The 11,196-nt window shown below is 49.1% G+C and overlaps 1 protein-coding gene across 1 annotated transcript; it reads left to right on the top strand.

Moving 5' to 3' along the window:
- Nucleotides 1-2,370: 2,370 nt before the first annotated feature.
- TFAP2C (transcription factor AP-2 gamma) lies at nucleotides 2,371-10,848 on the top strand (the record flags this gene model as incomplete). Its single annotated transcript, XM_082491129.1, has 7 exons — nucleotides 2,371-2,418; nucleotides 3,814-4,290; nucleotides 4,591-4,642; nucleotides 6,211-6,433; nucleotides 7,087-7,205; nucleotides 8,622-8,763; nucleotides 10,563-10,848. 7 exons carry the CDS (start codon nucleotides 2,371-2,373, stop codon nucleotides 10,846-10,848), a joined length of 1,347 nt encoding a protein of 448 aa, XP_082347255.1.
- Nucleotides 10,849-11,196: the final 348 nt, after the last annotated feature.

Here is an 11,196-nt window from a genome sequence, read left to right on the forward strand (position 1 = left end):
TTGCCCTTGCCCTTGCCCTTGCCCTTGCTCTTGCCCTTGCCCTTGCCCTTGCCCTTGCCCTTGCCCGGCCGTTTGCTCCCCGCGCAGCCCAGACCCCTGTGCCGGTCCCCGGTAGCTGCCGCCGCTGCGAGTAGAGACCGAGGAGCGAGTGGATGTACGGGAAAGTTTGTCTCAAACTTCCCCGTATTTAGCCTCTTCTCTGCTTTCTCGGTTTGTCTTCTAGGAAGCCAAGTGCTTGCTTTGGTCGCCCTGTTTAGGTAATTTCCTCTAAATCCCTCATCCTCTTCCACTCCTCTATATATAAAGATATATATACACACACAACAAAAAATAAGAAAATGAATTAAGCTTCGTGATTTTGGCCACCAAAAGAAACAAAACGAAGGTGTCCAGACCTTGACAATTCTAAAGACTGAGAAAATCACGGTCGCCTCTCCGTGTGACATTTGCGAGCAGAAAGAAAATCTGGCTTCTGAGTTGATGATAAAAATGATCAACGTTGCTACAATACAGGGACTCTTCGGAAGGAAGAAGAGCTGATTCCAAACCTAGGAAGCTCGACGGTTCCCTCCCTCGTTTCTTTTTAAAATCCATCTTGTCCCTTTAATACAAATGAACTTTAAGCTCCCCCTGTCTTTTATTATTTAGATTCCTAGTCTTAATGACGCCAGGAGCAGCGCAAGCACACTCGCTAATAATCGTCGCGAACTGCATTTCAAAGAAACATCCCTGGAAGAAAAACACCGTCGTTTAAAAAAAATAAATAGAGACTCCACCAAAAATGATAATGCGGAGTCCCTACTGATGATGGGCTTAATGCAACTGCTGCAAATCAGCACCTGCGTGCTAGATAAGGCAGATAACACCTCCAACGGTTACTTCCAGCACCCCCGTCCCGTCCTCCACACTTTTATTTTTAGATCATTCATTTAGTCGGATGGAGGTTTTTGGGATGTGTTTATTTTTATTTTTATTTTTGTTATTTTTCTTCCCTGGTCGTTAGGAAAAAAAAAAAAAAAGCGAGGGAAGTGTGAACTGGTTTAAATTTCGAGACGTGGGTCTTTCTTGGGCCTTTAATAACAGCTCTGGGGCGGCTCGTCCCCGGGCACTGAGATAGCCGAGACCTCCGCAGCCAGCACTGTCCTGGGTCATCTTTTGTCCCTGCCACAATAAACAAACACTTGCTCCTCTCATGTAAATGAGCAGTGATCCGGATGCACCTTAAAATGCTGGGAGAAGTCGTTGCTTTTGAAAACGATGTTCATTTCGTCTGACACACATAACTGCATAGATCAAATGGCTGCAGAAAGGTAGCAATTTGGCAGGGAAGTATTTTCTAAGCTTAGATGAAAGTGCGCTCACGGCGTCCGAAAATGCCTGTCTCACCTTCCACTTGCTTCCCCAGCCCCAAGTTTGCGCAAAACGATGAGACGGGCGGGATTTTCGTTAAAAAAGAAAATAAAATAATAATAATGATGCGCGGAACCAGTGGCACAATTCACACAGCCCCGAATCGGGGGCGCTGAATCAGTGGTGCTTTACCTGCGAGGGATCCAACACAACTGCAATAATTTTGTCGGATAATTAAGTAAATTATACCTTAAACATTGGTAGCTTACAAGTTGTAATCAGTAATTCAAACTCTTGACAATTATGCAAATTGAGCTCAGGCTGGCGCTCGGACTTTCTCGGTTTTGCAGCGAGGACTTTTTCCGAGTTTCTTCCACCCAAAAAGAAGCGGGGGGCACCGGTGCTGCGCCTTCCCACGCGGATTTAAGCAAAGTCCTTCCGCGCATGAAGAGGGGGAGAGTAGAACAGAGTTGAGTGTTCCCCCTCCCCCCTAAAAAAAAAAAAAAAAAAAAAACCAAAAAACCAAACACGTGGGGGGAGCATTTTGGGGCGGCCTCATTGCACCATGTGTGCGGGGGGTGGGGTGGGTGTCCACGCATGACCCCTTCCCCACGGGCCGGGGCTGCACCCCGCGCCCTGAGCGCTCCGTGGGTGCTGAGGGTGGGGGTCCGGCCGTGCGCTGCCACCCCAGCTCTCCGCGGGCGCGGAGCGCAGCGCGGAAGGAGGGGCTTGAGGCTGCGCGCTCCCTCCTGAGTGGCTGAGGGCCGCGGCTCCCAGGCCGTCCCTGGGGAGGAGTTATGATAATCCTATTGCCATTAAGGGCGTCTGGGCAAGGAAAAAAACCCGAGTGACCACTAGCGCGGAGGTTTAGTCCGTCATCTGCCTTCATGCCTGCCAACTGAGCTCCGTCCGGGGGCAGCTCCTCTTCCCCAGCGCCGACGTGGATTTACCGCCCGTGGGGGGGGGGCCGAGCTCTCGTCTGTTTTCGGCACCACACACCTGGTTTGGACGCTGGACGCCATGTTGTGGAAACTAGCAGATAATGTCAAGTATGAAGAGGACTGCGAGGTGAGAAGCGTGGGGAGGGCTCGGGAGTGGGGAAGGGCGAGGGGGGTGTTGTCCGGCATGGGGCAGCGCGGAGCTCCGCCGACCCCCCCCCCCCCGTCCCCCGAGCCGCGCTGCTCTCCCTCCCCGCTCGCTTTCAGCCGGCGCCCGCCTCCCCGCCGGGCGGGATATGTCCTTTCCCGAAGGCTCCCGGTTGGCTTTTTCTATTTTTAATTTTTTATTTGGAAGTTCGAATTTGTGTAATTTTTTTTTCCCGAGTTTTTTCAACTGTATAGTAAAACGGGGCTGAAAGCCCCGGCTGGGAGAAACGAGCCTGCATCCCGTCCGCTGGATCCGCGTCTTACGGGAGTGGGGTGTCGTGTCGTCCCCCCCGCGGAGTAGGGCAGGAGAACCGACAACCGGGGCCGAAGGCAGAGGCGGGTAGCTGGCGGAGCGCGGTGCCGTGTGTCCCGGGCTGCGGGGCTCCGGACGGGAGGGGGCCGGCAGGTAGCAGCTGACCTGCCTGCTCACGTCCCCCTCCTCCGTGGGAGCGTCTTCCACCCCCCTGTGAAGTGCTCCCGGGTTTACATCTCTCAGAAAGCGTCTGTGTCCCCCATCTCTCCCCCTCCTCTCCCCCCCCACCCCCCCCCCCCGGCTCCATAGGTCGCGGTCCGCCTGGTTGGCTCCTACAGATTAGCTGCAGTCCCCGCTTCACGCTCCATTGGGACCCCATTCACCTCTTATTAACTAGCCCTGTTATTTTAATGACCGTGAAGCCAGAAGCTGCTAAATCCCTGGATCAGCTCAATGTAGACGTTTTAGCTTTGACTGCTGAGACTTGAAATCGGGGGAAGAAGCGGAGATGGGACGACTGGACGGAGAAACGCCGTACTTCGCCAGCAGCCGTCGGGCGAGAGCTGAGCGTCCCGGGACGGCTCCCGGGAGGGCGGGAGGGACGGACGGACAGAGAGACAGGGTGCGGGGGGCCTCCGTCCTGCTCTTCCCGGGGCAGCGGGTCGGCAGCCCCCGGCTTCGGAGCCCCCTCCCCAGCCGGGGCGGCGCGGCGGGCAGCGGGCTGCGGCGCTGATTTGAATGCTTCTTATTTGAATGATTCCTCTAAGAACTTGGCACAGGCGCGGGGGTTAGTGTGTCGTACGCGCGATGAGGAGAGCAGCGAGAACTGGTGTATATTCCCTTCCCCGGGAGCGGGGCTGGTTTCCTACGCGAATTGCCTTGAAAGAGACGACTCCCTGGGCAGGAGCAGGGCGGCTCTCCTCTCCTGTCCTCTTTCCTCTCCCTCAGTGTCAACAAAAGTGACGCAGCCCCGAGCGGCGGTGTCCGGCGTGTGTCCCCCCGAGCCTGGGCTGCCCCCGCTGACCGCCGCCTCCCTTCTCCCCCCCACCCCTCTCTGCTTTCCAGGACCGGCACGATGGGAGCAGCAACGGGAACCCGCGGCTCCCCCACCTCTCGGCGGTCAGCCAGCACCTGTACAGCCCGGCCCCGCCGCTCTCCCACTCGGGCGCCTCTGACTTCCAGCCCCCCTACTTCCCCCCCCCGTACCAGCCGCTGCCTTACTCCCAGTCCAGCGACCCCTACTCCCACCTCGGGGACCCTTTCTCCATCAACCCGCTCCACCAGCCGCCGCCGCCGCCCCCCAGCCAGCAGCAGAGCGCCTGGCCCAACCGGCAGAGCCAGGACCCGGCCGGACTCGCCCCCCACGGCCGCCCCGGCCTCGTCCCCCACCTCTCGGCGTTGGAGAGCGGCTCCGCCGGCGGCCGCAGGGAAACGTACCGACGCTCCGAGCTCCTCCTGCCCCACGGGCACGGGCTGGACGCCTCCGCCCTGGCCGATAACCTGGGCCTGCACGACATGGCCCACCAGATGGAGGAGGTGCAGGTAAGCCCCCGGACCTCCACCCCCACCCCCCTCCCCGGCGTCGTGGGAGGCGGCGGGACAGGAGCTCCCCGGCCGGTAGAGATGCCCGAGCGCTCGGCTGCGGAGCCACGCACCGTCCCCTTCTGCACATGCCAGCTTCAATTGCCCCATCCCCGTCTTTGCAGCAAAATCCGCCTTTTCTCCCTTTCAGCCCTTAAGAATGGGGACGCGCGGGGCGGGGGTGGGTTTCCCAAAAGCCCCCCGGCTCCTTCCCTCTCAGCTTTTTCAAGGTGCGAAACTTTCTCCCCTTTCTCTTTCCAGAATGTGGAAGATCAACACTTATTAATGCATGACCAGACAGTCATTAGAAAAGGTCAGTAAGGTGGCACTGCAGTTTACTTTCCCTTGTCAATAGTTAAAAGTTTAATGACGCACCGGTGAATTGACGCCTTATTATCTTTTAAGAGACAGATCCGTTTGGATCGGGAGGGCGGTGGGGTTTTTATTGCGCTCTCTCCGTGGGTGGATTTTTCTAACGCCATCCGAGGGAAGGTGGCGGCGGGGACAAACCCCCGGGGCTGCCTCGGCCCGGCGGCGGCGAGACCCCTCCGGGGGACACTGTCCGTCCCCGCACGGAGGAGCCCCTGCTCTTGTGTGTAGCTTTAATCCGAACCAGGACCTTGGACCGAATTTAATGCTGCCCTGGAATATGTGTGTGTGTGTAAAGTGACACGGGGCTGTTTTTGGGGGTTTTTGTTTTGGCTGGGTATTTTTTTTTTTTTTTTTTTATCCTCGCTAGCACTCGAAGACAGTTTGGGGTGTTTTTTCTTTTTTTGTTTGTTCTTTTTTTTTTTGTCTTTTTTTGTTTCCTCTTCAACTTCTTTACAAGGCTAGCATAAGCCTGCTCGGCTTTATCTTAATCGAAATGGTTTTGTAACTGAGGTTTTAAGGAAGGAGAAAGACGTATTGACTCAATTTACAGTCATGTAAGGTTTTTTTCCTGCTTTTGTTTTTAAACAAATTTGTGCTTAAAAAAAAAAAAATCAGTGGAAGTTTCCTCTGAAGACTTCAAACAAATACCTAACTGAGGAAAAGCAGAAGTGTTTGTCAGAGCGCTGATTGCTGCGTTTAGCTCATGGGAGAATAATTTCGCTGTCAGATGTACCACTGAAAAATCTTTCCCCCTCCGGGGAGCGGGGCCGACCTCGGCTCTTTAACCCTTTCCGATCGGTGCCGTGAGCCGGCAGCACACCACCGGGGGTTAACTGGGTGGATTCGCGAGGGGATGGAAAAGCTGGATCTGCGGTTTTCTCCTCGCAAAGGCTTTGTTGTCCCTATTCACCTAAAGGCTGAAGCCATTAACGAGCAATGTTTTGCCTTCAGTTCTCTTCGGGGCTGCATCTCTCTCTCTGCTGTGCTGTCTGTTATGAATTTGTCGGGATTAAATTCCAAAGGCGGTTTCTCAAATCCGCGTGTGCGAGGTGGAAGATGAACCCCAGCAGGAGCTGGGAGGCTTCTCCCTACCCCGGCTCGGAAAGAGTTTTTGGCAGTAGCTGAAGGATGTTAATTTGGAGTCTGTAGTTATATCGGGCTTTTTAAAAGCATGGATTTGCTAACTTGCAGCACGCTACTTCAGAGATGTGGGGTTGTGCATTTTTTTCTTTTTTTTTTTTTTTTTAAGCACTCTTGGTTGTGTTCGGCAGCTCCTTTAAATTTAGTGTGGCAAAATAAAAGCTCTTGTTCAGGAATAGTTGTAGGGACCTTTCTGTTGCAGCCTAATGCTGTGCTGCAGATAGACGGTGGGGAGGGGGTCAGTGGCGTGAGCATTTAACACAAAACGAAATCCTGTCTCCTGGGCTTTTTTTGGAGGAAGAAAATTCACTTGCCTCTTACTTATTTTTCCCTTTTCTAAAATACCTGCTTCCTCTCCTCCTCCCGCAGGTCCCATTTCCTTAACGAAAAACAGTGCTCTGAGTCTCCCCTGCCAAAAGGATGGATTAATTGGAGTGGTCATAAACCCCAATGAAGTATTTTGTTCGGTTCCGGGGAGACTTTCCCTCCTGAGCTCCACGTCGAAGTACAAAGTGACAGTAGCAGAGGTCCAGAGACGGCTGTCGCCCCCCGAGTGTCTCAACGCCTCTCTGCTGGGAGGAGTGCTCAGAAGGTAGGCTGCGACTCCCTCACAACCATCCCCGTCGCGTCTATTGTTTGTGAGTTTTCTTGTGCTTGTGTGTGTGTGAGAGCAGCCAGATTAGCACAACGAGGAGCTAAGAAAGCCTTTTAGCAAATCTCTGTTTTTTAAGAAGCCCAACAACACTGAATCCTAATAGGCTTTGGAAATAAAACTTCTTTGCACTTCTGCTACTTCTCAAGAAGTGCTATTAACAGCTCTGACAGCAATTCTCATTCTCTGTTTTAAAATCGGGTTTTTTGTCTTAAAACGGTTCACGGAGCTTTCTTATTCCTGTGACAAACTGTCTCCCCATGGAACGATTTTTGAAATAAATCTCATGGTCTCGATTGATCACTGGAAGGATACCTTATGTCCTTTTTTGCATACACTTAATTCGGCTTGTGATCCGTTCTACAGCTGTTGGTTTCAATGGTGCAGTTTGAAACATTTTGATTTTGACCTGCTGTGTTTCATCCTGGATGGCTTGTAGTAAAGCATTTAAAAAGTAGGTAATTTGAAAAGAAGCCTGTTTTTTATCTTTCCCCCAGTAATTGGAATTTCTCATCTTTAAAAAGAAGTGTTCCCTGAAGATAAATAAGGCCCTTTTTTTTTTTTTTTTTTTTTTTCCCTCTCTTTAATTACAGAGCCAAATCTAAAAATGGTGGCAGATCATTAAGGGAAAAACTGGATAAAATTGGCTTGAATCTCCCCGCTGGTAGAAGGAAAGCTGCAAACGTGACACTATTGACATCTTTGGTGGAAGGTCAGTCTTGAATGTGTCTTAAAAACAAACTTTCTTTCCCTTGTGTACAGCTTTTATCCTCTGGGAAAGCATGGAAAGGCTAGAAAGTCAATGAACATACTAGAGAGTTTTTTGTTTATTTTAAAGTGAGCATGATGGGGACATTGCAGCAACTAGCAGCTGTGTTGCCTTTGAGGGGCTCCTCTCCCCTTCTCCGTTTTTAATCTGGCCACTAAGCCCTTGGTCTGGGAGCCCTACCTGCACAAAGGCAGCTAAGGCTCCTCTTCCTCACAGCTGCGTGGCAGGGATGCTGGCAGGGATGCAGCAACTCCTACATGCCAAGCTGTTCAAAATGCACGTTTGTCCAGTCTGCGTTTCATGAGGGGGGTGGGTTGTTTCGGGTTTTGTTAAGGGTGTGTGCAGGGACGGGCAGGGAAGGCAAAAGGAGTGAAACTCATCACATTAATGGGTTTGGTCCCTCATTGGGAAACTTTAAAGGTCCGGGGCAGCTGACTCCAATGCCTGGCCCTACCTCAGCGGTATCCTCAGAAGCTTTTCTAATAAACAAGCATATAAAGTGAGATTTATAGCTTTTGACTTCCTGATTGGAAACTGGAGCCCCTTTAATCTGTAACGTGTTATGTGGACCCTCTATCAGTTAAACTGGCTTGAAGGGGGTATATATATGTATGTGTGTGGTTATGTTTCATGTTTCTGTTTAAAGCAGCTCCCGGTAGTGGTACAATTTAATAGGAATAGAAGCAGCAATTGAAAAGTGAAAAATGATCTAATGATCCCTTACTGCTATTTCACTTCTACATCAGCTCAAATAGTATAGCAACTTCCGTTTAAAACCTTTCTTTGGAAGTTGTGTTTAAGAGAGCTTATGTGTGTGCGCACAGGTAACGCACTGATCATGCCAATCCTTCTTTTTAAGCCTGATGAAATTGCCTTAATAAAAAAAATAGCCTAGTTATACACTTTACAGTTTTATTTTCTACATGAAAATGCTTATTAGAAAGTATCTAGAAAATATATTGAACTGATAAACTCTTTATTATGTAAGTGGAATTTAGTTGCCGGGTTTTTTAAATGTCAGTGGACAACTTATTCTAGACTGAATTCTAGTCTTTGCACAGTTAATCTGGATAGAAACGGGAGTTTTTCTTTGCAGTATAAAGGCAAGAGAACTACCTTTTGTAGCAATTGCCACGTAGGTTGTGTTTTTTTGTTTTTTTTTTCTTGATGCAAACTTATGAAGAAACACTGATCTATTAATTAGAAAATGGTAACAAGTGGTATGGCGGCAAAATAGCAGTGTCCTTTCCTAAAACAGGAATATACTTCAGAAATTCACAGTACTTTCCTTAATTTCTCTGATCTTACAATAAGCAGATGTGACTAGATTTAATAAGCATTCCCTTCTACCCACGCCAGGTGAAGCTGTACATCTTGCTCGTGACTTTGGTTACGTTTGTGAGACAGAGTTTCCTTCCAAAGCAGTGGCCGAATATTTAACTAGACCACACATGGGCCGCAATGAAATGGCAAACAGGAAGAATATGCTTCTTGCTGCAAAGTAAGTTTTGGGCTTGGATACTTTTTTTTCACTTCTCCTTTTTAAGGATGCTTTTGTCTGACCATAAGTATCTGTGACTGTGGACAGTTCGGTACGTTTTCATGTGTAATTTTAATCGGGGAGATGAAGCAATTCTTTTTATTAGCTTTTGGGTTGAATTCAGCTATGGTAGCCGTTACTTTAGACTGAACCAATAATAATAATAACAACCCTGTATGATCACTCTAAATCGGTTTGGACCAGTTCTGTTCTTTTTTTCTTTTAACTGTTGTAAAAACTTCAGAAAATGTCCTATACCAGGCCAGTTATATCTCTGAGAAAGATGTTCCTAGACCTGACAAGGTCGAGGACCCGGAGGGCAGGTGTGGCCTGGGAATGTGAATGTGTTGGGACTGGGAGCAGGAGATGGGTCAGCCACTTCTGCGTGTGTGCAGCCCAGAGGAGCATCTCCAAGGAGAGTTACTGGTGGGCCTGCTGGTGTGAGGGAAGCTCCTCTGCTATGTCCTCCTAACTGCTGCTTCTGTGCTGCTTCTGGCAATAGCAGCACACAGGTTTCCCCCGTGGGATACCACAAGTCAGGACTGTGGATGGTCCCTTTTCACTATTATAGCTGAAGATTTTAGCAGTTCAGAGAAAGCCAAGCTCTGGTAGATGTGAGAAGTCCCTGTATTTAACTGAATCCCTATTGCAAAGCTTGATGAACGGGGGGAGGGAAAGGTAAAGGAGAAGCTTTGTTACGGCTGTTCCGCAGACACTTGTACCTGTAACTACATCATGTCCAGGTCTCTGTTAGGAAATACCTGTGTTAAGTTACACTTACCTTAAACCACTGTCCCCTCCCCCCCCCAGCCTTCCCAGGCTGAGGTTTAACAAAGCCTTCAGTTCGTGATTGGTTCAGTCTGAGATGCTTTCTGCTTTGGGGCTGGTGGGGTTCCTTGCTCTGGAAGGGACCCTGGCTCTGCAGGGGACCTGAGAAAAGCCCGCTAAACTGCTGAGAAGAGTTGCCCTGACTTTGGACTCCTGTAAGAGACAGTATTTAAACAAAATATCTCTTAGAAATACAGTCTGCCTCTTTCCTGTATCTTGAACACTGTGCATTTTACTGAGCGTACCCCTTCTACTCTTCAGGATTATCATCATTGGTATTGTTATTAGCACTAAGAACAATCATCTTTTGGAAGATGCTTGTGATTGAGAATTTGTGATAAAGTGATGATTCTGTTAAGATTGCTCAGCTCCTGTGAAATCCCATCAAGGGGACAGATTTACAAGCAGCAAACAACATATGCTTGAGCGTTATTAACCATTCATGTTTTGCCAGGCGTACGTGTTGGTGTTTGCAGGATCAGGGCCTAGGTCTCTCTTAAAGAGGGCACATAGATATAAACCGCACAATTAAATTGTGTCTCCTATTCAGCTGCTTTAGTCTTTCTAAATCGCTTAACTGCAGCTGTGGAAGTTCTCATAGAAACTAGCCCTAAATTCCCACTCCCCCCTTAAAATCTAGAGCAAGTGCTGCGGAGCCAGCCAGACACCAGAGGGGGAGAGGTTATGTTGCAGAGTGTGTATGTGTTTTTGCGACATAGATCTAATAGAAGGTTCATCGGAAGCCGGTGCTAATAAATAGACTTTAATTTTAGACACTGCTGCTGCTGCTGGAGTAATGAATTTCTGAAAACTTAATTCCCACGTAACTGCCAAGTGTTTGATACGGACTTTCTCTGTTGCTTTTATTTATTTATTTGCTTTTGCAGAAATTGCCACCATGGTGTAAAGTGTGATCACTTTGTGTCTTGCAGGCAGATTTGTAAGGAATTCACAGACCTCCTCACTCAGGACAGAACTCCTCTCGGAAACACGAGACCCAGTCCCATCTTGGACCCTGGCATCCAGGGCTGTTTGACTCACTTTAGCCTGATCACACATGGCTTTGGGAGCGCTGCCATCTGCGCTGCCATGACATCCGTCCAGAACTACCTAAATGAAGCATTAAAAATAGCAGACAAAACATACATGAACGCTGGCGACCAGAGCCCTGCAGAAACCAACAAAACCATTGATAAAATGGATAAGCACAGGAAGTAAAAAGAGAGAAACCAGACTTTAAATTCTTCCTCTGAAACACAGACTGGGATCTTCTTCCCAGGGGGAACATAGAGATTTGAGTTTTTGGTTGTTGGTTATTTTTTTGTTTGTTTTGGTGTGTTTTTTTTGTTTGTTTGTGTTTTTATTTTTTTTTTTTTTAAGAAAGGAGGGGAAAAAGGATCAAAAATATCACCTTATTCAGGATCTTCGCTCCCCCCTGGATCCATGAGACAAGTCTTTCTATAAAAGCTGCAGTATCCCTTATCTGTGGAAGCAATTACCGGAAGATAAGTACTTGGTACAAGTGTATGGAAATCCTTTGCTGTAAAAGTGGTGCTATAAAGGGTT

The sequence above is a fragment of the Vanellus vanellus genome, assembly GCF_965231255.1.
Source record: "Vanellus vanellus genome assembly, chromosome: 15".
Taxonomy (NCBI): Eukaryota; Metazoa; Chordata; class Aves; order Charadriiformes; family Charadriidae; genus Vanellus; species Vanellus vanellus.